We start from the raw sequence: 26729 nt of genomic DNA, 5'->3' as shown, positions 1-26729 counted from the left end.
ACCTGCGGTGTATCGGCAGCAGACAGATCTCTCTCTAATTGGATTCGATTAGAGAGAGATTTGTTTTTTGGTTGATGTACACGCAAATTTAGAAGACCTGTTCATTTGATAGGGTGTGGATGGGTATGAATCTACCCTGGTGGGCATAAGCAGATTTCCAGAGTGATGTCAGGCAGCATGGTTTTCTCTTTGGTTGCCTCTGTGGCATCTGTTTGCTAGTGTTTGCTAGTCTTTGATTTTTATTGGAATTGGCTTTGGGGGGGAAGGGGGAATGAGGGGAAACTGAGAGCCCAAGAAAAGAAAAGACTGGGTCTCGACCTGGGTTTGGGGCGATTGGCCAATTTATTACAGGTGCCACAGTATAAAGCATGACATTTTCGACCTGCATGGTCTTTTTCAAGTGCTCACTTGAGAGAGTACATACAGGTCAAGATGTTGTGCTTTACACTCTGTCAAATCCTTAGCAAATCCAGGTCAAGACCCAGTCTTTCCTTTTCTTTGGCTTGAAGTTATACCTTTAGTGGATACGGGTGTGGACTGGTTGACTCCCTGGCCCTGCATAACCTGGGTTGCAGTACTGAGACTTTCTGTATTGCTTTGGGAAACTGAGAGCCCACTATACTGTAGTATGCAATTTATATAATTGATCAAAAATTATTCACTGTACATAGAATAGAGTGATACAACCGTGGGTCACCTCTAAGGCAACCACTGTATGAGCAGGTGGGGAGAGCAAACCCGAGGCAGCGCTGGACTTACCTCCTAAAGAAGGACACTAATGGTCTCATTCAAAGAAGAAATAACTTTATTTTGGTACTCAACTTCGCAATACGTTTCGCAGGAAAGAGATTGCTTCTTCAGGCAGTAATATGTGGGAGTGTCTGAGAACAGGTCTCTGTGTGCCTTTGTCTATTTGCCTATCCTCGCTCTACCTGATAACTCTTACTGACCATGCCCACCTAGAGTGTCAGTTGTGTGTGGAAAGCATTTTTTACGATAGTGGTCCTTTTAATGATCCTGCAATTTTCCAGGATTTTATAAATCATGTTTTTTTAACCTTCTTGGGGAGGATTGTATTCATTTATTTGGATGACCTCTCATCTCCTCTGAGATTTTAGCTGAACAGAGATGCTTCAAAGCCTTCCAGACAACCACTTATGAGGAGAAGAAAAAAAGAGAGAGAAGAGAATGCTCGTGAGAAAGGCTACCACAACCGTAATTAACCAGAAACACAGAAATACTGGAATTCAATCCAGGTAGCCCATGTGACAATAATTAGCTCAATGCAGTTGTGAAAGATGGAGACCACATCTTCTAAGTCATATAAACAGGCAGCATGGTTTTCTCTTTGGTTGCCACTGTGGCATCTGTTTGCTAGTGGGTGCGCTCAAGAGTAGTCATTTAGCAGGACGTTTGCTACTGTATTGACCATGGCTAGTTTGTCTTTGATTTTTATTGGAATTGGATTTGGGGGGAAGGGGTAATGAGGGAAAACTGAGAGCCAAAGAAAAGAGAAGACTGGGTCTTGACCTGGGTTTGGGGCGATTGGCCAATTTACTACAGGTGCCACAGTATAAAGCATGACATTTCGACCTGCATGGTCTTTTTGCAAGTGCTCACTTGAGAAGAAAAAAAGAGGGAGAAGAGAATGCTCGTGAGAAAGGCTACCACACCCGTAATTAACCAGAAACACAGAAATACTGGAATTCAATCCAGGTAGCCCGTGTGACAATATTCAGTTCAATGCGGTTGTGAAAGATGGAGACCACATCTTCTAAGTCAGCATGATAATTCAACCTTTTGAACCAAGCATCCAGGGAAGGTGCCGAGGGAACCTTCTTGAGATTGGCATAACATTTCCACCGTATTCCGATTTCTTTGGAACAATGCTGATCTTCTGATTAGCCCAATACTTCCAAGTCTTCTGATCGGCCTAAAATTCCTGAGTCTTGGCAATGCCGTATTCCACAGCATTCCGACACCGCGGTAAGCCACGAAATACGGAAGCTCATCCTTAGTTTTGAAAGGAGATTACAGAGAATGGCTGAGGCTCATGTCATGAGAAATCTTGTATATGTAGTAGATTTAAATTTGGAATGAAAGTGGGTCAGCTGCTCAAAACCACCAATCACAATCCTTGAATCTACCCCACTGTGACATTTGGGGGAAAGGTTCATCAAAACCCATGTTAGGAAAACTGGAGCAGAACTGATGCAAAAATTGACCAGATGTCCAGATCCTGGATTTTCATTGGTCAACTGCTCCACTCCTGTGTTTTGCACCAAACTAGCCTCTGCTCTCCATGCTTTGGTCTTGATAGGTCTGCCCGTCTGTATCAGTAAAATGCAAATGTGATAGATGCACTCATAATGATTGAGATGCCACTTACGTCACGAAAATTCGCACCTAACTATCGCTAACAAAACTCCTGGTCCATGCTCTGGTCATCTCCCATCTGGGCTACAACATCCTTTCTGGGCTTCCTGAGACTAGACTCCGCCCCTGAAATCCGTTATGAATGCAGCTGCCGGGCTCAATAACTCCTCCCAGTGCTCCTCTTCAGCTGCCCCTCTTCCCAAGTCCCCTCTCTGGCTCCCTGACCCCCCTTAAAATTACACTTACACTCCTCTACCTGGTGTACAAATCCATCCAACATACCTCTCCTTCATACATCTCCAATCTTGTCCAGACATACTCCCCAACCTGCTCTCTCTGCTCCTCCAGCACTCTACGGATGTCACCCATCCAGAACTTCTCCAGAGCAGCGCCTACTCTATGGAACTCCTTCCCCCCATCAAGCTTGCGCCCACATTCAACTCAAACAGGCCTTGCAGACCCAGTGCCTGTGAACAATGATCACCAGCATCAATGAGATGCCGGGGGTCATTGACAAACATGAGAGTAAAGCATACTTCCTGTAACGTGTATATGCAGTACACAGTAAACACAAGAAATAAAGTGGGGGGACATCTAATGGCCAAATAGTAAAATTACACCTACATACATCCCATTAAATAAAAATACATAAAATACTCCATTAATTAACCCTTTACCTCCCATCCCATAGTTACTAAAATAAAACTCTTTTATAAAAAAAAAATTGACATTTAAAAAAAATGCATAAATAGTTACCTTAGGGACTTTTTTTTAATATGTATGTCATGAGGGTATATTACTGTTATTTTTGCAAATTAGGGCTTGTAATTAGTGACGGATGCAAAACTGAAAAAAATACACCTGTCAAATCATATATTGTCACCATACTTTGTGATAGTTTCAATACTGCTTCATCAGGCAGTAATTGGAGCAAACTTGGCTCTTGGCTTTCTGACGTATCCACAATAGTTTTCTCCAATTACTGCCTGATGAAGCAGGCTTGAAACTGTGAAACGCGTTGCACTGTGGAGTATATGAGTAAAGATACTTGTTGATAATAATCAACAGAATTGTGCCTACTGTAGGGAGGTAAGTCCTCCCCTACCTCCCCCTTTTAAATGTTTTTTATTATATTGTATACTTGTACTGGCGCCTTTGTTCCAAAGTACAGTTCATGAATACACAGGGCAGTTTTGTTGTCTCTGGACACAGAGAGCAGACAGCATGACTCATCAGAAAGGAGAGGATAAGGGTGGCGTTACCAAAGAGGTTGGGCATGACTGCAGATCCAGCAATGCTGTGATCAAAAACAGTTTTTTTCAGCTGTCTGGATAATGAAGAGGAAAATCTTTACAGAGTAAGAACAACAGTAACGATACTTTTTGCAAGCACTCCTCTGCATAGAGTAATGGATTCACATACTTAGATCCTCTATGGAGTACCTTCAAAATGACTAGTTCATTGATGTGAACATAAGCCCATTCTATCTCACTTCCTTAAAGGATACCCGAACTGACATGTGACATGAGATAGACATGTGAGTGTACAGTGCCTAGCACACAAATAACTATGCTGTGTTCCTGTTTTTCTTTCTCTGCCTGAAAGAGTTAAATATCAGGTATGTAAGTGGCTGACTCAGTCCTGACTCAGACAGGAAGTGACTACAGTGTGACCCTTACTGATAAGAAATTCCAACTATAAAACACTTTCCTAGCAGAAAATGGCTTCTGAGAGCAAGAAAGAGGTAAAAAGAGGAATTTCTTATCAGTGAGGGTCACACTGTAGTCACTTCCTGTCTGAGTCAGGACTGAGTCAGGACTGAGTCAGCCAATTACATACCTGATATTTAACTCTTTCAGGCAGAGAAAGAAAAAAAGGAACACAGCATAGGTATTTGTGTGCTAGGCACTGTACATACACATGTCTATCTCACCTTGTCACATGTCAGTTCAGGTATCCTTTAAACCTCTATAAAAATCCAAGCAAGTCAACTGAGTGATAAATAAACCTACATGCCAGGCTAATAACTCCACATATAATAGTTACACAAACTTCTCCACCATCATGCTATGTATGACACAACGGAGACTCTGATAACGAGGGTTCCATTGTGGGAGAACGATGACGGTGCATCCACGACAGAAAACCGATGAGCTGTGCACCAAGTCTAACACGAGGTATTCTCATTGGTCCACTCCTTGGGGACTACCACACATAGACTGATTGAAGCCTATTTTATCGAGCTGTATGACTAAGAAGGTTCTCTTTATATTGAAGCGGGAAGGGTGACTGTAGGTGGTGAAGAAGAATGAGAGTGGGATTCCAGAAGACACATGCTAAGAAACCGAATGACAAATGAGATGAGACAGATGCTGTGACCAGCGGTGCGGTGAGACAGAAAGATGGTAGGACCAGGAGGTGAAGCAGAATCTGCCAAAGTAGAGACAACCATGACAACAAGGAAGGTGTAGAGAAGTGAGGAACGCTGCCCGAAGAAACATTACGCAACACAATAAAAATGCAAAGTGATCTGTTCACCTGTCGACTGAGACGGCGGCCAGGGTGAAGCTGCTGGCGTACATCGACAAGTAGATGGAGAAGTGAACGGCTTTGCAGAGGAACGCTCCAAATAACCATCCGTCCAGCGTGTATATGGTGGCCTGGAAGGGGACACACAGCAGGATGAAGCACAGGTCGGCCACCCCGAGGTTCAGGATGAACAGATTGGTAGTGTTGTACTTGGTTTGCCCGTTTCTCAACAGCACGACCAAAACTAATCCATTTCCCACGGTGCCAAGAGCGAATATAAGGGAAAAGACCACCGGCACAATGATTCCCCCGGGGGGCAATTCCGAGGAGGCCGAGCTATTCCAAACTTGAGACATTGTTGCGGTGCAGTCACCAGCCCTGCAGAGGATAGAGGGGGGGGGGGGGGAAACAATATCATGAATGTAAATAAATACTATGTGAACACCTCAATGCATGCCCAACGTAAAATAAAACAAAAGCCAACGTCTACACCTCGTCCTGCAGGGGGCAAATTGACCCCCCACCAGTTAAATGGTTTTCCGAAATAGAAGAATAGAATAGCCCACAGTTCTGGCTTGCTTTTTGTACACCGACTCCGCAGGACGGCGATTCCATTGCTGGAAGGTATTTGATGCTTTCAAAGCATGAAGCCGTCAGCGAGCTGAACGGCGCACAATATACATTGATTTAGAATAGCGAGAAATTAACAGGTGAACGTCTGGCGTCGGTTTAAATCTTGTCATTTTATATGAAACGCAGTTCTTTGCCGGCATCAGTGAAAACGTGTGAAGTCGAGTAGAATTAAACAAAATATATCCTTATATCCAAATCTAAGCCTATACATAGTTAAAAAACAAATCATACAAAAAAACAACAAATGATAACAACAGACTATACTTTTCTAGACTTAAAGGACAACTGCAGTGAGTCGGATATGGAGGCTGCCATATGTATTACCTTTTAAGTAATACCAGTTGCCAGGATCTCCTGCTGATCCTGTGTCTCTAATACTTTTAGCCACAGCCCCTCAACAAGCATGCAGCAGATCAGGTGTATCTGACATTATTGAAAGATCTGACAAGATTAGCTGCATGCTTGTTTCTGGTGTGATTGAGACACTACTGCAGCCAAATAGATCAGCAGGGCTGCCAGGCAACTGGTATTGTTTAAAAGGAAATAAATATGACAGCCTCCATATACTTCTCAGTTCAGGTGTGCTTTAAGCAAGGATGCTTGAATGTTAGTCTGCAGGTGAAAAAATACATTGCACAAACAAGCAAATGGCATGAAAATATGAAAATATGCATTTGCGTAGAAGTCGTTATAACTTTTTTAGGGATGATCAATGAGATGCAAATACTTCCGAAATTATGCCATTTGTTTATGGAACTATATGCAACTTGAAAAAGGACCAATCAATTTAAAGAGACTCTGTAACATCAAAAACATCCCCTGGGGGGTTTTCACCTCGGGTGGGGGAAGCCTCCGGATCCTAATGAGGCTTCCCACGCCATCCTCTGTCCACGGGGTCTCGCTGCAGCCCTCCGAACAGCCGGCAACAGACCCGACTGTCAGTTCAATATTTATCTTTGCTGGCTCCAGCGGGGGCGCTGTGGCTGCTTTCGGCTCCGAACTACACAGAAATACCCGATCTCCGTCGGGTCCGCTCTACTGCGCAGGCGCCGGAAACTTGCGCCTGCGCAGTAGAGCGGACCCGACGGCGATCAGGTATTTCCGCCTACTTCGGCGCCGACAGCCGTCAGAGCGCCTGCGCAGGAGCCGGGAAGGTAAATATTGACGTCATCTTTCACGGAGGGCTGCAGCGAGACCCCTGAGGGACGGAGGACAGCGTGGGAAGCCTCATTAGGATCCGGAGGCTTCCCCCACCCGAGGTGAGTACCCTGCAGGGGATGTTTTTATGTTACAGATCCTCTTTAAACCTGGGTTTAAGTTGATTGGTCCATTTTCAAACTGCATACATTTGCATAATAAATGTGCTTACATTTGCATCAACTCAGAAGAATGTACATATATTTGATCAAACCTAGTACTGAGCTGATAGGCAGAGGAGGAGATTTAATAAAAACGATTGCAAGTCAAATTTTAACTAAAGTGTTCATGCATGAAAGTTGGGAATTCTTTCACTTTACTTTTGCAACTCAACATTATGGAGAGATTGGCCTCAATTCACTAAGCTTATCTCCTGTCTTTAATAACTTTTCTATAGTTATCACCATGGTGATAAGGCATGTATTATTCAGGAAACATTTTACCTCAGGCAAACCTAAAGTTAATTCTTCTTCTGTCTTTAAGTTAACTCTTCAATCCTTAAAATAACTCCAGAATTCTAAAATTAAAGACAGGCTGTTAATTAACTGCGTGTGAAAATAACTACATAGGAGGTAACTTAACTACAAAGGAGGTAACTTAACTACAGAGGAGGTAACGTAACTACAGAGGAGGTAACGTAACTACAGAGGAGGTAACTTAAGTAATGAAGAGATAAGATAACTCTCTCACTGTTCCGTGGTAAGTTTTCTCTTGCCTTATCTCCAGCATGATCTTAGTGAATTGAGGCCAATGTGTGAGATGACCAGTTAAGCAGAGATAAATAAAGAGTTGAGACAGGTAAGTGATATTGTGGCTGATTTACAAAGTTTTCCTGTTGAATTATCTCACCTTAGTTATTAACTCACAATTTATTTCTCCTTTACTGACTTAACTTATGATTTATCTCTCCTTATCTAACTTAAGTCATGATTTTTCTCCTGTAATCTAACTTAACTCATGATATATCTCCCCTAATCTAACTTAACTCATGGTTTATCTCTCCTTTTCTGACTTGCAGTAAACCTGAAGCAAAAATAAACTTATGACATAATGAATTGTATGTGTAGTACAGCTAATACATAGAACATTAGTAGCAAAGAAAAGAATCTCATATTATTTTCCAGTACAATAAGAGTTGAAAAACGACATTTGTTATCTATGCATAAGAACTTCTCTGAGCTATTCCGCCCACTGGGTGGAATACAGTCCTGTTTTCTGAAGCACTTAAAGCGGACCCAAACCAAACATTTTTTGTAATTCAAAATATTTAGTTGCACCACTCTGACACCTACAAAGATAAATAAACACTCCTTCAAGCCTATGAGCATTTCAGTGCATGCTTTTCATACTTCTCTTTTCATAACTAGAGTTATACAGGTGGCAGCCATTAGCAATTCCTCCTTTGCTGGACACCATCTCCTCCACCAGTTTGCCGGATTCTGTCCCGGCATTATGAAAGGAAGGGAGGGGTTCCTCCAATAAATGTAAAATATTGTATATTTGTCATCATGCAGCTGAAAAAAGGCTGCTATTTATTATTATAATTTAGAAAATAGATTTTATTTCTGAAATCTTGTATTCTTAATCCACTTTAAACAGCCAAGAAACAATGAGACACAGTTTGAGATAAGGTTATACTGCAGGGAAGTTCAAAGGGTCATTAGTTCTGCTTTGTTTTATAGCTTAAACAACAGTGTGGTTTATAAGCTTGCAAATGTGACAGAATGATGCACTGGTATAAAAATAAGCTATATAACTGAAAACTAACAATATAACACTCTTTTCTTTGCTGCTAATGTTTTATTCATTAACAGATAAGTAGATGAGTCATGGCATAAAATAGGTAAGGGAAGTTAAAGTGTGAGTTAATGCAGAGAAGAAAAGATAATGCAATAAGTTTTATGAATCATCTGCCGCAGAAGCGGATCCCCAGATGCAGGATTCTGATTGGACGCTCTCAGCACCTCGATTTTTCATGATCTGCTTCTGATAACCCTCTCCAGTAGAATTTATACCCATCTTCTCTTACCTGTGCTACAGACAGAGCATTGCCTCTCCCTCCATCAGACTGCCGCCCTGCAGAGGAATCTCACACAGCTGCTCGCCCCCTTCATACAAATATATACCCAACATCTGTAAACATCAGATAATAATCAGCATGCCTGATCCTCACCCAGGCGGCTCTGAAGCTGCGAGAAGTCGTTACATTCCCCAGAGTCCCAGCCACTGAGATGTCAGCATACAGACTGGTGCAGGTAGATGAGATGGAGCACATTACCTGCCTGCTGTTGGCTGTCACTCCATCTGGGAGAAGAGCTGGAATAGGTCTATAGAATAAGTCTAGTATGCAGCAATGCATGTCTCAGTGTGTGTCCTCCTGAATTAGCATTAGGGGACCTGCAGTCTACTCTCCATGTCCGCCAGGCTGCGTAGAAGTATCTATGAGCCTCCCATGGCTACTTATGTGTGTTGTATCCATAAAGCTTCCATAATGCGCGGCTGCTATAGAGAAGATCTCTTTTATCCTTACCTCCTGCCTCTGCTGCTGCACTTGTTTCATCTCCCTCTCTCTATCCAGCTCTCCCTCCTCCTCTCTCCTTCCCTCCCTCGCCCACTGCCTCATTCCCCCCTCTACATGGGCTGCCTTGCTGCATGACAACTCTCTGTATCTCTATCATCTGCTATCTGCACTTGTGTTGTTGCATTTCTCATATTCCCTGGTCAGGCTGGATATATTGTATTATTCCTGCGCTACCTGTCATAGCATTTCATGGCATTTCACTCAGTTGGATATTGAATATACTGTAAAGGTGGTAACATTGCATGAAACACGGCAGATAGAATCAGCAGTTGTGAGGATAACACGTCTCTGTCTGTGTCTCGCTTTGTGTCTGTGTCTCTCTATTTCTCTTTCTCTCTCGCAGCCTCTCTTTCTCTGTCACACTCTGTCTTTCTCCCTCTGCCACTCTTTCTGTCTCTCTCTCTCCTTGTCTTTCTCTGTCTTTCTTTCTCTGTCTCTCTCTCTCTGCCTCTCTCCTTGTCTTTCTCTTTCTCTGTCTCTCTCTCTCTCTCGTCTTTCTCTCTCTCTCGTCTTTCTTTGCCTCTCTCTCTCTCTCTCTCTCTCTCTCTCGTCTTTCTCTGTCTCTCTCCTTTTCTCTTTCTCTGTCTCTCTATCTCCTTGTCTTTCTCTGTCTGTCTCTCTCGCTCTCTCTCTTCTTTCTCTGTCTCTCTCCTTTTCTCTCTCTCTTTCTCTGTCTCTCTCTCTCCTTGTCTTTCTCTGTCTCTCTCTCTCTCTCTTCTTTCTCTATCTCTCTCCTTTTCTCTCTCTCTTTCTCTGTCTCTCTCCTTGTCTTTTTCTGTCTCTCTTCTTTCTCTGTCTCTCTCCTTTTATCTCTCTCTTTCTCTGTCTCTCTCTCTCCTTGTCTTTTTCTGTCTCTCATCTTTCTCTGTCTCTCTCCCTTTCTCTCTCTTTCTCTGTCTCTCTCCTTGTCTTTCTCTGTCTCTCTCTCTCTCATCTTTCTCTGTCTCTCTCTCTGTAACTCTCACTCTGTCACTCGCCCTCCCTCTGCCTCTGTCTCTCTCATAAGTCTTCATTATGCTGTCTCTCCATTCTTTTCTGATCTATCTATAGCACAATTCAAGGCTGTTAATGAACAGCAGCTCTCAGTATCTCCTTACATCTCATAATGGTGAACTCTGGGCTGAATTTAGGGCTCACAAGCTGGTAGGTGCAGAGCCTCTTAGTGGAAGGTGGTGATGGTGGGGTCCTTAGGGAAGGTTCTAGAGTTCTAGGTTTTAGAGTTTTTGCCACCTGGAACAAGCCCTTACCTCCCCCCCCCTCCTCCCCACCACCCCCACTCTCAACAGCAGGGGTCCCCATACTTTTTTGGTCAAGGGCCAGGTCAACATACTTCAGATTGCTGGGGGGCCAGAGCATACATGAAATTTTGTAAAAAACAAAATATAACATTCAGCCTAGGTACTGTACCATAAGGCACTGTAGGCGCGTGCCTATGGGCACCTGATGATAGAAAGGCGGCTCACTCTGCTCCTCAAGTGCCTCCCTCCCTCCTTCCCTATGCAACTTTATACTGAGGGTACCTCTGGCCAACCAATACTAAAGATCACCTGTAGCCACCTATGATGGGCAAGGGAAGTAAGGGAGAGATGACAGCTGGGCCAGCCAGCACACTTGTGGTGCAGTTTGGTGGCGGTTTTTAGGTACATGGCGGGCGAGGTCTAGGGTGCCAGGACATCTGTGCCTATAGGCTCCTGTGAGGTAAATCTGGGCCTGGACACCCTGGAACAAGGCAAGTGTAAAAAAGGCCCAATTTCCCAAGGGCCTGGACCACTCCAGGGGCCCCTGCGCCACCAGACACCCCCAAGGTGGCCTCCCCCTGACTGCTCCCCGCGGCTCCCGCATGTTCGGTAGTTCAGCTGCCTTGCAATATCTCACCTGTCCTGGTGGTGGCTCCGTCCAGATGTCTGTCCTCAGCACCATTGCCTGTGTCTTGTCCATCCGGCGCAGCACGGGGGCACCAAGAGCTGACAATGATGATTCGGGGGGGGGGGAGGGGAGGTATAGGGCCCCCAAGTTACTCTTGCCATGGGGCCCCAGTGGCTTAAACTGGCCCTGTCCTAAGGATTGGAAAAACTCCAACAAAGGCCAAATTGTGAGGGTTCGAGGTCTGGGTCGGTGCATCTCCCAAATGCAGTTGTTATTATCTACCAAAAACGGTCCAAGAAAGGACAACAGGGGACCTGCTGATGAGGATCATGTGCACCCAACACTCGTTGATGTGTCGGGAGTGTAGCCAGCCCGTCTGGGCCACAACCACAGGAGAGCTGCTGCGGCACACATTGCTGAAAAATATATAGTTGGCCCTGAGAGAGAGAGTTGTCAGAGGCTTCCGTCTGCCGAGGTGAGTATCGAACTTCTCCTCCTGAGGATCTCGCAGGTTTGCTTTAAAGGGATACTGTAGGGGGGTCGGGGGAAAATGAGCTGAACTTACCCGGGGCTTCTAATGGTCCCCCGCAAACATCCTGTGTTGGCACAGCCACTCCCCAATGCTCCGGCCCCGCCTCCGGTTCACTTCTGGAATTTTTGACTTTAAAGTCAGAAAACCACTGCGCCTGCGTTGCCGTGTCCTCGCTCCCGCTGATGTCACCAGGAGTGTACTGCGCAGACACAGACCATACTGGGCCTGCGCTGTGCGCTCTTGATGACATCAGCGGGATCGAGGACACGGCAACGCAGGCGCAGTGGTTTTCTGACTTTAAAGTCAGAAATTCCAGAGGTGAACAGGAGGCGGGGCCGGAGCATCGGTGAGTGGCTGGGCGGGCACAGGATGTCTGTGGGGGACCATTAGAAGCCCCGGGCAAGTTCAGCTCATTTTCCCCCCACCCCCCTACAGTATCCCTTTAAAGTCAGTAGAAACAGATGATGAAGATCACCAAGTGATTTTCTCTTATCTGCCTCAGAACAGGAGAGGACCTCACTGGTCTCCATGTGTTTGTGTTTTGTCTCTCCTCCAGGAACTGACAATTTTATTAGCTGTACACGGCATGAACGCAATGGATAATGTAGTCTGCTGGTCGAGATAAAAGAGAATCGTTCCGACAATTTCTCTCTTTTAACAGCTGAACAATGTGGGGTTTTCTGTACCAGATACTGGGCTTGATTCACTGAACCGTGATATGACAAATAGCACACCTTATCAAAGATATCACACCTTATCAGAGTTAACACGCCTTATCAAAGTAGCATAGCAAGCGCTACAAACTTATGCCTGCTAACAGTGGCGTAGCTAAGGAGCAGTGGGCCCCATGCAAGCTTTACAATGGGGTCCCCCAAGCACTCTATACATAACAATTGATACGGCGCACCAAAACCTGCCAATGGCAACTACAGTGTCAGAGGTGCAAGAAGGGGATGGGGAGCAGCTTGTTACTGATTACCCCCCCAGCACTCTATACATAGCAATCCCTGCCAATGGCAACTACAGTGTCAGAGGTGCAAGAAGGGGATGGGGACAGCTTGTTACTGATTACCCCCAAGCACTGTATACATAGCAATCCCTGCCAATGGCCACTACAGTGTCAGAGGTGCAAGAAGGGGATGGGGAGCAGCTTGTTACAGAAGCGGGAAAAAAGGGCGCATGCCGCTAGTGGACAAAAAGGGCGCCGCCATTCACTCTCATAATAAATAGCGTTTAATGGGCGCCGAGCAGGAAAAAAGGGCGCAGGACATAAATAACGTTTACAAACGGCGCCAGGAGATTTTTAATGATTTATAAGTGTGCTTGTGGTGATTTACGTTTATAAAATGCACCCGTGCCGAATAACGTTTATAAAAATACTAAACATATTTATCTTATTTAACTAATTAAAACATTATTTAAAGTTTTATCCCTTACTGTTTGTAAAACATTATTATTCACAAAATAAAGCGATCAGTACGAAACGTAAATTGCAAAATATTTTTTGCATCCACAATGAGTAAAACATTATTATCCACATAATAAAGGGGGGTCTTAGGTTTAGGCACCACCAGGGGATCTTAGGTTTAGGCACCAACAGGGGGGTCTAGGGGTTAGGGGTAGGTACAGGGAGGGTTACTTAGGCACCAACAGGGGGGGTCTTAGGTTTAGGCACCAACAGGGGGGTCTTAGGTTTAGGCACCAACAGGGGGGTCTTAGGTTTAGGCACCAACAGGGGCTCTAGGGGTTAGGGGTAGGTACAGGGAGGGTTACTTAGGCACCAACAGGGGGGTCTTAGGTTTAGGCACCAACAGGGGGGTCTTAGGTTTAGGCACCAACAGGGGGGTCTTAGGTTTAGGCACCAACAGGGGGTCTTAGGTTTAGGCACCAACAGGGGGGTCTTAGGTTTAGGCACCAACAGGGGGGTCTAGGGGTTAGGGGTAGGTACAGGGAGGGTTACTTAGGCACCAACAGGGGGGTCTTAGGTTTAGGCACCAACAGGGGGGTCTTAGGTTTAGGCACCAACAGGGGGGTCTTAGGTTTAGGCACCAACAGGGGGGTCTTAGGTTTAGGCACCAACAGGGGGGTCTTAGGTTTAGGCACCAACAGGGGGGTCTAGGGGTTAGGGGTAGGTACAGGGAGGGTTACTTAGGCACCAACAGGGGGGTCTTAGGTTTAGGCACCAACAGGGGGGTCTTAGGTTTAGGCACCAACAGGGGGGTCTTAGATTTAGGCACCAACAGGGGGTCTTAGGTTTAGGCACCAACAGGGGGTCTTAGGTTTAGGCACCAACAGGGGGGTCTTAGGTTTAGGCACCAACAGGGGGGTCTTAGCTTTAGGCACCAACAGGGGGGTCTTAGGTTTAGGCACCAACAGGGGGGTCTTAGGTTTAGGCACCAACAGGGGGGTCTTAGGTTTAGCCACCAACAGGGGGGTCTTAGGTTTAGGCACCAACAGGGGGGTCTTAGGTTTAGGCACCAACAGGGGGGTCTAGGGGTTAGGGATAGGTACAGGGAGGGTTCTGTGTAAGAGTAGGCTTAGGTATAGTTTTACTACAATTTTAGTAATACTTACTAATCTTTTACAACACTTATTACGAACGTAGTTATATTTATATCATCGTTATAAAGAATATTTTCAGATTTTATTATAAGAACAAACCGTAAATGAAGGTTATTCACAATAATATAGAATTATAACAATTAAACATATATTATTGTTTTATTCATAAACGTAATTATAAGTTTAACTTTAGAAACAGGGAAGATTAACGTTTTCACAATTTCCGACTTCATAAACATTATTTAATGATTTATAATTTTGTTAAACCTTATTTGTAAACTAAATATAGTACACTATTTTTATAAACCCTATTAATGATTAATTATTATTTAGAGTTTGCACCCCGCGCCCTTTTTGTCCGGGCGCCCATTTTGTACGTACGCGCTTGTTACTGATTACCCCCAAGCATTCTATACATAGCAATCCCTGCCAATGGCAATTACAGTGTCAGAGGTGCAAGAAGGGGATGGGGAGCAGCTTGTTACTGATTACCCCTAAGCACTCTATACATAGCAATCCCTGCCAATGGCAACTACAGTGTCAGAGGTGCAAGAAGGGGATGGGGAGCAGCTTGTTACTGATTACCCCCAAGCACTCTATACATAGCAATCCCTGCCAATGGCAACTACAGTGTCAGAGGTGCAAGAAGGGGATGGGGAGCAGCTTGTTAATGAATCCCACTATTCAAAGTATCTATAGTAGTGATTATTACCAGCACAGGGCCAATAGAGAGCTAATACTGAGGGAGGGCCCTTCGGGGCCCTTCTGGCTTAAGGGCCCCGATGCGGTCACTACCCCTGCAACCCTCTGCCTGCTAATTGGCAATGGCACTTGTCCTGCCCTGAGCCCCTGTGGGTTCATAGCGCTTGCTGTGCTACTCTGATAAGGCATGTTAACTTTGATAAGGTGTGATATCTTTGATAAGGTGTGCTATTTGTCATATCACGGTTTAGTGAATCAAGCCCACTGTACGGTCCATCATATCACGTAGGTGGTGGTGGTGGAGGGGGGGGCCTAGGGGAGAAGAGGGGGAGTAGGAAGTCAGGTCTTGGCTCTCTGACATCTACAGACACAGCCCTAAAGTGCTTACTTCTAAATCTTGCCCTGGATAGCAAATACACTATAGGCTTCCATGGAGAAGAGGGGCGCGTGTTTTACCACTGACACGAAAACAGATTTCTCTTTTATAAATACGGCAATTGGCTAAAAAGTGACAATGAAAGCAATGATTTAATACCGCACTGCTGTTTCTTGAAAAGTAGGCCCCTTACGGTTGTGATTGGCTGTAGCAAGTACCGACTCTGAAAGGGGGAGGCGGGTAGGTTATGGGATGGACCAAGCAGCCAATATCTTTTGTCAGTACATGTAATGGGGGGCACCCTTGGCAGTGTTAGGAACAGAAGGTTCGCTGACCTGCTCAAAGTTGGCAATGCTAAAAGGAATTAATGGACCATCATACTCAGTGCATTTCGCCGGTCACAGACAGCTTCCTCGGGTGAAAAGTTTAGATTGTAGGTGGCTGAGAGCTGAGTGCCTCTTATATAAACCCAAAGCACTAATAGTGGTTGCCTTATGTGGCATCAAGGTTGTAATTATCCATATCTCGCCCTTCTTCCTTCCCTACAGACCTGAGAATAATACAAAAGGTCAGGCTCCCCGAGATCTTGTTTCTTTTTTTCTTTAGTTGCCTTTTGAACAGCTTAGCTTACAACAAACAATATTTTCGTCCTTTGATGTGTGTTAATAGCTCTGTATTATAAATTAAATTAATATGACAGCATGGTGAAAAAAAAAGCATGCCACAAGCAAGAAAAAGAGGATCCGGTTCTTCTGCCAAATAAATAAGGCATAATCTTCAAAATACTTCACTTTCATCAATTATTAAGCCTTTATTTATTTCATAACTCTGTGTTGAATATAGTTTTAGTAGCGTTATCAGTGATGCTTGTGTTATTACTATTTTATGGCTGTTATTATTATGGATACAAACATTAGTATGTCCGTTAGGGAGCTGTGAATATATGATAGCAATATGGCTTTAGGGATTAGTTGTAGGCCAATGGCAGGTAGGTTAATCTTTTGGAAATGAAGTTGAGTTTTTAATCTTGTTGGTTTGGTGTAGTTCTGTTATGCGCGGCACAGTAAAAAAGTTACTTACCTGGGGCTTTTTCCGGGATCAGTGAATAATGGCGCACAGCGCCTATGCATAAAAATGGCGCCGCATTAAAAAGATACGCTTATCGCTATTTATCGTTAGTACTGCATAATAATGGCGCACAGGGAAAAAAGAAGAGAAAACGGCACACACTAACGTTATTTATCAATAGCGCCCTACATAAGCCAAACTGCAGACGTTATTTAACTGCAAAACGGGGAATGGATTTAATGTAACACTGTCAAGGTTAGGGTTAGGCACCACTGGGGGGGGGGGGGGGGTCTTAGGGCTAGGCACCACCAGGGGGGTCTTAGGGTTAGGCACCGCCAGGGGGGTCTTAGGGTTAGGCACCACCAGGGGGGTCTTAGGGTTAGGCACCACCAGGGGGGTCTTAGGGTTAGGCACCACCAGGGGGGTCTTAGGGTTAGGCACCACCAGGAGTGGTCTTAGGGTTAGGCACCACCAGGGGGGTGGTTAGGGTTAGGCACCACCAGGGGGGTCTTAGGGTTAGGCACCACCAGGGGGGTCTTAGGGTTAGGCACCACCAGGGGGGTCTTAGGGTTAGGCACCAACCGGGGGGTCTTAGTGTTAGGCACCAACCAGGGGGGTCTTAGGGTCAGGCACCACCAGGGGCAAACGGATTAGCGGCAACACCGTGCGCCATTATTTGCAGGCGCCATTTTCAGATGGATGCCTTTTTCCAGCCCCCCTGCTGTGTAACAGGTCTCTCGCAGTGCTTTCGATCCAGAGGAAGCATCCTCAGCATCAGCAGTTCATAAAGACCCAAACTGTACAGGCACAGAACACCCCCGTCTATAGCAGCGCGATCAAGGATGTGCGTGGCCGGGGCCCCACCTGGTCGACTAACCACGACCATCATATCTTTTGGCTGGGGTAGTGTGCCACTCAGGGGCGTAACAGTAGACCCTGCAAGGGATGCAGCCGCAGGGGTTGCCCAGAAGGGGAGAAGTTTCTTTTCACCGGTCCTGTGAGACTGAAAACTAAGGTGCATAGAGAGAAAAAATCACGTTCTGCTCTCTGCACAATTGTTCTAATGACTGCATCTGCTCAGCCACTGATAAGGAATCATGCAAAGATTTGCAGACAGTCCCTATTCAGTGTGCAGCAGGCTCTTGTGTACAGCGCCCTTCCCCCAACCTCTCTACCCCTCCCCAAGTGCTTTGTACTGTAGTGATGCTGGAGGAGTCTGCAGAGCCCCGCCCCCAGCCTCTGCACCCCTCCCCAAGTGCTGTGTACTGTAGTGATGCTGGAGGAGTCTGCAGAGCCATTTCTGCTCCATCAGAGGAGGACAGTGTGAGTGTAATAAGCTGAGGCTGGGAGCACACTTGTCAGTCTGTATGCGTTTTCTGTACACCATGGGATTGATTCACTATAGCAAATAGCGTGCCTTATCAGAGTTAACATGCCTTATCAGAGTTTGTGTGCCTTATCAGAGTTAGCATGCATTATCAGAGTTGGCGTGCCTTATCAGAGTAGCATAGCGAGTCCTACGAACATATGCCTGCTAATTGGAAATGTTGAGAGCTCCACTCGTCCTGCCCTGAGCCCCTGTGGGACCAATCACTTTAAAGAACATTTTCCCCGCACTTTGATTGGCCCAATAGGCTGCCTGTCAAGTTTCTTGTCAAGTGACAGGCAGCCTACTGGGCCAATCAAAGTGCAGGGCCTTTACATTTTTTTTCCCTAATACATTTTTTTCTGGTTGGAAAAAATACGTTTTTAGCCTGTGGCATTCGTAATCGATGAATGTATGAAATTGTCCAGTTTTGTTTCTCAGTTTGTGTGAAACTCTTTTTTTACAGACGATGAACACTTATTTCCCTGGAGAAAAGTCATTAGAAACCACTTGAATAAAGGCCCCTGGCTGTATTCAGCTAAATTTTCTTCTGAGGTATCTCAAAGGACATTTTGCTGCGTCATCAATAAAACGTCTTTTAACCCTTTTCAATCCATTTACGAGACCACCCATGTCCCCCCCAGCTACTTTTTGGTGCCAGATACCCAACAGGCATGTGGGTTAAGCCCCTCAGCCGACGTCAAGGCCAATCTCCTAGAGGTGGAAATAACAGTGGATGCTTCTGCATCCTACACATACAATGGGCGTACACACGATTGGACACGTCTGATATAGAATAACAAGCCAAAGTGCACATTTACCTAACCTCGTAGGGCGCAGTCTGACATCGGGAAGGATGGGGGGGAAGGACCACCAGCAGATTCCACCTGTGCCTCTGTACACAAACAATACACAGCAAAAAGTTGGTTGTCACTCAATCAGACACCAAGTAACATAATATTTATGTTACGTGGCGAGTTGTGGTGCCAGAGGGGTTCAAAGTGTTGGACTAGTCAGTCAGTTTGATCAGAAGGGCTTGAAGTTGTGTCCGATCGTGATGGCGCCAGTGGCAGCCATATTGCTCCTTGTCCAAACATAGTCCGACATCAGGAGCTGAGGAACGCGGTTCACTGCCGGACCAAGTCCCACAGTGGCATAGGCAGCGCTACACTGGGGCACGCGCCCCCACCCCCCACCCTTCAAGAATCACTGTGCCCCCCTGAGTGACCACCCTGCTCAGTAGTCTGCAGTTAACTGCTTCCAGGCTCCAACAACATACAGTAAACAGGATAGGGTCTGTAAAAAAACTCTCCATGTCAGCCTGAGTCTGTATAGGCATTGAGTAAATTAAGGGTCTTATATACTTGCCATAAATACCTCATAATCCTTGCAAGATCCCCTGTAATTAATGTATCTGGATGCCGCTTATATTTGCAATAAATATATATATATATATATATATATATATCTACTATCCTTCTGATTGTATGTTCTAACATTATCAGTCAACAGGAATAGAGTCTGAAGAAGGCTTACAAACTGAAAGCTTACCAATTTTATTTTAAATTAGCCAAAAAACTAGAGCTTGCATTTTACAGACAGAAAGTTTTAAATCAGGATAATACTAATATAGTAAAATACAAGCTTTAGTCTCCAACAATGCTTAGCTGCCAAGATCAGGAATTGGAATTACACACACAGTGTTTCTTTCCCTTCTGCCTCTTCCCCCTCCCCTTGCTTGTAGAGTCATGAGACACAGACTGGGGGCTGGAATGATTTGTCTGTCATCTGTCCACACAGGAGCAGCTTTCTAGCAAGTAAGGATTAAAGCATGCCAGCCAACTAGCCAAGTACATCTGTAGGTAACGTTTCTTCAATAATAGGACCATCATTTGGACAATTTGCTCTGCTCAATAGGCTCTGAGTTCTTCTGTTTGTGATGTTTACATTTGGTTCTTATCATTGCTGAACTAGTTAGCCTTCATTTTATTAGAAAAAAGGAGAGAGAAGAGAGCGCCTCTATGGCGCAATACCTTTAATTCAGTTTGCAAATTACAAAAGAAATGCCCGTACAAGATCGCATAAATTTGCAAGCATATCTCACATGCTGAATGTTCCAGTCCTGGGACATCGACCGTGGCCAGCGGGGGACATCAACAAGGGTCTGTGGTGGGTTATAATGACGACACATTTCGACACACCAGTGTGTCTTTGTCAAGTCAGGACTAGAGATGGCCCGAACAGTTCGTCGGCGAACGGTTCCAGGCGAACTTCCTGTGGTTCGCGTTCGCCATCTAAGGCAAACTTTTCCGGAAGTTCGGTTCATCCCCATAGTGCACCATTAGGGTCAACTTTGACCTTCTACATCGCAGTCAGCAGGCACATTGTAGCCAATCAGGCTACACTCTCTCCTGGAGCCACTCCCCCCCCCCCCCCCTTATATATTACACTCACTCATGTGCCTGCAATAGTGAGAGAAGGGACAGTTGTTGGCAGACTCTCATAGGGAAAGATTAGTTAGGCTGTTATAGGCTTGTTAGCTTGCTCCTGGCTAATTCTTATTGCTAAAATAGCACCCCACAACAGCTCTTATGAGAGCTAATCTTGTTGTTGTGATCTATTTTTTTTCTGTGTGTCCCACTAACACTTGCGTTGCATAGACAGCCTTGCTAATTCATACTGTGTGTGTGCCACTGCCAGCCAGGCCCAGCACATTCAGTGAGGTGTGTGACAGGTGCACATTGTAATACCCATCACTGCAAATACCTAGTACCTGTTTGTGTTTAGTGAACCCACCTCATCATTGCATATACCTACCTGTTGTGTTCAGTGAACCCACCTCATCACTGCATATACCTACCTGTTGTGTTGAGTGCACCCACCTCATCACTGCATATACCTACCTGTTGTGTTCAGTGAACCAACCTCATCACTGCATATACCTACCTGTTGTGTTGAGTGCACCCACCTCATCACTGCATATACCTACCTGTTGTGTTGAGTGCACCCACCTCATCACTGCATATACCTACCTGTTGTGTTCAGTGAACCCACCTCATCACTGCATATACCTACCTGTTTTGTTCAGTGAACCCACCTCATCACTGCATATACCTACCTGTTTTGTTGAGTGAACCCACCTCATCACTGCATATACCTACCCGTGTTGTTGAGTGCACCCACCTCATCACTGCATATACCTACCTATTGTGTTGAGTGCACCCACCTCATCACTGCATATACCTACCTGTTGTGTTTAGTGAACCCACCTTTACAGCGGCGGGATGCGGCGGTTTAGTTAGGGATAAAGTATTAAACATATTTATGACATAAAAAGACTATTTTCAGGTACTTCAGAGTCTCTTTAAAGCCATTTTTTCTTTGAGTTTTTTTAAAATAGATTTTCTCAAAAACTACAAGTCCAATTTGAAAATTTTTTTTGACTTGTTCCCATGGAAACACAGAATCTATGCCGTTCATATCGGCGGTTCGTTCGTAAGTCGGGCGTTTGTAAGTCGGGGACTACTTGTACACTATATTGGGCTCTCGGTGTCCCATCCTTTGTATCAATAATTTCTTGATCTCTGTTCTAATTTTTAACTTCTCACTTTGCAATGATATTGATTTACATTGGTTCCCCTCTTCTCTATATATACTCTTTAAGGCTTCATAGGCCGAGAAATGATTGTCTCACCGCCGTGGAGGGAAGAATATATGTTAAGTAAAATGTAATATAACTTTCAGGTCGGCGGCGTGTGCGTGGAAGCAGCAGATCAGCTGTGATTCAATCCAGCGGCAATAACCGCTTCATTCTGAATAATTTAACAGTGACAAAGCCAATCTTGGACAGCGCAGACGTAAATTGCGCGGCGTGATCCTTACCCTGCATTAGCTGTAAACATCCCGCGCTGTTTACCCACCTGGGAGAAAGCGCGGCATTAGCTGTAATCCAATTCCGCGTGTAAAATGCAAACGCCAGCGCCATTGTCATACTCCTGCTAGGAGGGCGGTTAAGGCGGCGCAGTTGGGCCTTCGCTAGAAACCAACTAGCTAAATCGTCTGGAGAATAATTACTTTTTTTTATCACAGGAATTAAAAAGCGCAAACATTATACAATGGCTGTTGGGCGACACAGCGAGGCTTTATAGAATAGTGGAAGCAGAGGGAATACAGAGCGCTCCAATAGTGTAAAATTGCTTTTATTGTTTCTCTTAAAACATTAAAATGTGCTAAAGAACACTAGGGACAATGCAAGTCATGGTGACAGGTCCTCACTACGCTGCCTGAGCTTGGCCACAGCGCCAGCGTGATGTTTATCCTGGACTGGGGAACAGATGTGAAGCAAGGCACTTTCTTACTTTCTTTGTTTTTTGCGGGTGCATCTGGTGGCGGCGATACACTGGTGTACTGGCCCCTCCTGATGGCCCATACTCACGAGGGACTTTTGTCGCCTCAACACGCGGCGCGCGCATGTTGCGGCGACAGGTCGCCCGTGAGTATGGGCCGTTGCCCGCGCGCGCACCCCGAACTGTCGCCCGTCGCTCATGTCGCCATGCGATTGAAAGTTTCAATCGCATGGCAACAGTCGCCGCCGCAACTGTCGCTAGTCCGCGTGAGTACGCGGACTAGCGACAGCAACATGATAGTAAATAAACGGCGCTTCCGGCGGGGGGAGGGACAACGGCGACAGCTTCCGTCGCATCAGTTGCCAGGTCCCTCCGCCGTGTGTATGCGGAGGGACCTGGCGACTAGCTGTCGCCAGCATGTCGCAAGCACGCTCCCGTGTGCTTGCGACATGCAAAAAAGTTGCCCGTGAGTATGGGCCATAAGAATCACTGTCCCTCCCCCCTCCCCCGCTCAGTAACATACAGTTAACTGTTTTCAGGCTACAGAATCTGTGAAAAACTCTCCATGTCAGCCTGAGTCTATGTAGACGTTAAGTAAACTAAGGGTCTTACAGTATCTATTTGCCATAAATACCTCACAATCATTGCTAGATCCTTTGTAATTAATTAATGTATCTGGATGACACTTATATTTGCAAAAACAAAAACAAAAACAAAAAAAACAACCTCTGTACCACCTTCTGATTGTATGTTCTAACATTGTCAGTCAACAGGAATACAGTGTGATGAAGTCTTATGCTGGCCATACACGGATAGATTCTACGGCTCGATTAGCCGCCAGATCGACTCCCGCCGCGTCCCTGCTCGTCCCCGCACGCACCTGGATCGATTTCCGCTCGTCCCCGCGGGCGCTTCCTTATCTTCTGCTCGTTTTCCGCTATTGTCCGCCCGCGGGTATCGAGCGGGGAACTGATCCGGCGGGCAATCGGACCTGTCGGAAATTATCAATCGAGCCATCAGCGGCTCGATTGATAAGAAGATTCTATCCGTGTATGCCCAGCATTACTAGCTGAAAGCTGACTGTTTTTCTTTTAAATTAGCCAATAAATGCTCTTGTCTGCACAACGCTTAGCTACCAGTACTTAGAAAAAAACTCAGGAGAAAAAGTAAATTGCCTTTGAGTGTTATTCCTCATCTAAGTGATATTTTCAAACTTGTCAATAAACTGCCTTTTAAAACACCAGCAAGCAAGGAAAAATATAGTTTTGACAGCACTTTTCCACCTATGTTATGGTTCTTTTTCCATTGCAAAGTGCTGAAAAGTTATTCTGAATAGAAGTTGAAAAATGATCTACAAGGAGAAAACTCTGAGGCTGGGAACACACTTAGCAGAAAAGCTAGCGTTGCGGAAAACGCTGCGTTTTTGCCTGCAATGGTAGTCAATGGGCCGCATCGAAAAACGCGTATGTGTTCTGTATGCGTTTTCTAACATGCGTTTTTAAAAAACGCTGGTTTTGTTGCATAATTTTCAAAAACGTATAAAAAACGCACATGATAAAAGTCAATGGTAACGCAATGTAATACGTTTTTCATGCGTTTTTATATGCTTTATTTAAAAAAAAATTGTTTTCTGATGTATTTCCACTTCCTGTTGTCTTCGTAGTGATTTGCATAAAACACAATAGAAAAACGCATAGAAAACGCATACAAAACGCATATGCCTTTTGTATATGCTAATCGCAATTGCGTTAAAACCCACGCAAAACACTAGGAAACCGCGTATGTGGGGAAAAAATGCATAAAAACGCACTACAAACACAAAAACACACATGACAGAAAACGAGACCTTTCAAGCCTGAAGAGAAAGTTAATTGCAGATGGGCCACAGTGTTTCTCTCCCTCCTGCCTCTTCTGAAATAATTTGTCTGCGATATGTCCATACAGGAGCAGCTTGCTAGCAAGTAAGGATTAAAGCATGCCAGCCAACTAGCCAAGTACATCTGTAAGTAACTTTCCTTCAATAATAGCACCGTCACCTTGGACAATCTGCTTTGCTCAAAAGCCTCTGAGTTCTGCTTGTGATGTTTACATTTGGTTCCTATCATTGCTGAACTAGTTAGCCTTCATTTTATCACCGAGTCAGGCAAAAAATATCTAATGCTGGCCATACAAACATTGACTTTGATCACCCAAATGGGCCCCACCAGCCAGCCATTGTGTCCCCCTTGTGCCCCCCCCCCCCCCCCCCCCCAAAAAAAAAATTTAAGCTAAAGCTGCCACTAGGTCCATCACTCATGACATGTTTTGGTGGCACTTCAGCCTTCATCGGGAAGCATTGTCATCCATAGTCAGGAATAATCCTTACCTTTCCCAAAAATGGAACTACTTTGCCATGGGCCCCATTTTGTTTCATTCCTTCTTTGCCTGCATGCAAATGTAATGCAAACTGTATGCAGCTTGGAATTGGCCCAATCAGAATAGACAGGAAGTACGTTTGATTGGCTCAGATCAGAGCATTACACAATTTGTATTTGCATGGAATCTACAATTGTTATTAGACTGTCATTCTCCATCCGTACTGCCCACATACACCGCTATTTTCCAGTGCGTTCTGCAGTCCAATTGCAATCCGAATACACTGCAATCTAATTGAAATAATGTTTCCATTAGTGCTCTGTGTTTGCATTGCAAGCGCGCCTCTATGCGATTTATCTGCGATTCGGGCAAAATATTTTCCCCGATTTCTTTCACTCCCCGATAAATCGTGTCAGGGTTAGGAATGCTTATTCAGATTTTGTGGAATTGAAATTTCCTAATTTCTCAGAAAACGGATTTCCACGGAAATACCGCATTACAACAATTTGGTAATTTTCGGCCAATCATCGAATTCAGAGGCATTGGACCAATCAGAGACTGGAGAGTCAACTCGGAAGTATTTGGCCAATCAGAGAATGCAAAAAATGAGCAAAAAAAAGTCTCCTCTCTAGTGAAGATCGTAGTGAGCATTCTACGCTACGCTGGGATTACGCATAGTTTTCCGCAATTACGCATAGCTAAACTACGACTACGAAATCAGATTTGAACTACGGAGGCAAATCATAACTACGCATAAAAATACGAAATTACATGTAGAGCGTAATATAGTTTATGCGGCCGAATATGCCCTTATACGCAAAAAATTTCTTCATTAATCCAACTAAATGCGCATGCGTGGAACTCTCACGTGCGTATATTCCCATTCCCAATGCAGAATTATATACGCATAGAATGGGCAATTACACTTCTGGGCATGCGCAAGCAACAATTTAATCCATACGCGTAAAAATTGACGCGTTTATTGCATTCGTAGTTGACTTCGCAATACACATGTATACTACGCCTAGAAGACCGTAACTCTTGCATAGCGGTACTTGGCTACACGAAAATTCGTAAACGTATTTTTTAAACTACGCATTCACACTACAATGTATAGTTTGCAAACTACGACGCGTAATTACGCATATGCGTAGATTACGATCATCCCTGCTCCTCTCGGAAATTGGAAACAGAAATCGGAAATTGGAAATCCGCAGACTCTGTAATCGGTATTGGCAGATATCGGCGTTTCCAACCATCCCCAGTCAGAATCATGGCGGAAACGTGATAGTGGAAGACAGAAGAAAAGCGATCACAGCGGAATCGTGTTTCTTAGTGGAAAACAGCCATGACAAGAAGTGCGTTGTACTGATAATCTGCTGTCTTTTATTTATTCTCAGCATAACTCGTTCAATGTGTTACTTGTCCGCATCTCCCCCCGGCCGGCACAGATCGGTGTATTGGGGGGAATAACAAGCGATTTTACATCTTCGCCAGATGGGCGGTTGTTCCCGCCGGTATTAATCTGCTCAGCTACTGTCTTAATAACACAAGGAAATTACCCGCGGCCCATGCAAAGGCCATACGCGACCCCTGATGGCGTGATTAATTATCTCGGCCGCCGCTGCAGACACGTATTCCATCGCAGTCAGCAGACTCTAATCACGCGCGGAATACGCTCTTCTGTATCAGATCAGACGATTTCCTTCATCGATCCCATCGCTGCTGACATTTCAGATTTTCAAAATATTGCATTGATTTGTGTCTGCTTGAATTAAAAGACCACTACTGCGAAAAAATTTAAGATTTCAAATGCATACATATTAAATGTACAAATCTCCTGGAGCATACATGTCAAACTCCGGCCCGCGGGCCAAATCTGGCCCTCAGAGATATCAAATTTGGCCCACAAGTGGTTTCCTCACCTAGCATTATGTTTGGCCCACTCTAGACCACCAGGGAAGCTATATTGGAGGGTAAACCCTAGATCACCAGGGAAGCCATATGGGGGAGGGGAAAACACTAGATACCAGGGAACTGTATAGGAGAGGGAAGGGGGCCACTACACACCAGGGAACTGTATAGGAGAGGGAAGGGGGCCACTAGACACCAGGGAACTGTATAGGGGAGGGAGAACCACTAAACACCAGGAAACTGTATAGGGGAGGAATTGCTCAGTCCAACTGCAAAAAATAGTGTACAAACAAGTAGGGAGGCTGGCCGGATTCTTTGTATAGATT

The 26729-nt window shown here is 45.0% G+C and overlaps 1 protein-coding gene across 5 annotated transcripts in view; it reads right to left on the bottom strand.

Moving 5' to 3' along the window:
- GALR3 (galanin receptor 3) overlaps positions 1–9321 on the bottom strand; it is a 46908-nt gene extending 37587 nt beyond the window's left edge. The window contains exons 1-2 of one of the 5 annotated variants that reach the window (XM_068251398.1): positions 9266–9321; positions 4915–5283 (exon numbers count right to left, since the gene is read on the bottom strand). In XM_068251398.1, the coding sequence (XP_068107499.1) occupies positions 4915–5261 (347 nt within the window). In that variant the 5' untranslated portion in view covers positions 5262–5283; positions 9266–9321. The other 4 variants (XM_068251397.1, XM_068251399.1, XM_068251401.1 and 1 more) reach the window with 4 other exon arrangements.
- Between the last annotated feature and the right edge of the window lie 17408 nt (positions 9322–26729).

Source organism: Hyperolius riggenbachi, chromosome 9 (genome assembly GCF_040937935.1).
Source record: "Hyperolius riggenbachi isolate aHypRig1 chromosome 9, aHypRig1.pri, whole genome shotgun sequence".
Classification (NCBI taxonomy): domain Eukaryota; kingdom Metazoa; phylum Chordata; class Amphibia; order Anura; family Hyperoliidae; genus Hyperolius; species Hyperolius riggenbachi.
Note: the sequence above shows the minus strand (reverse complement) of the source record. Positions and strands in the feature narration are given on the sequence as shown.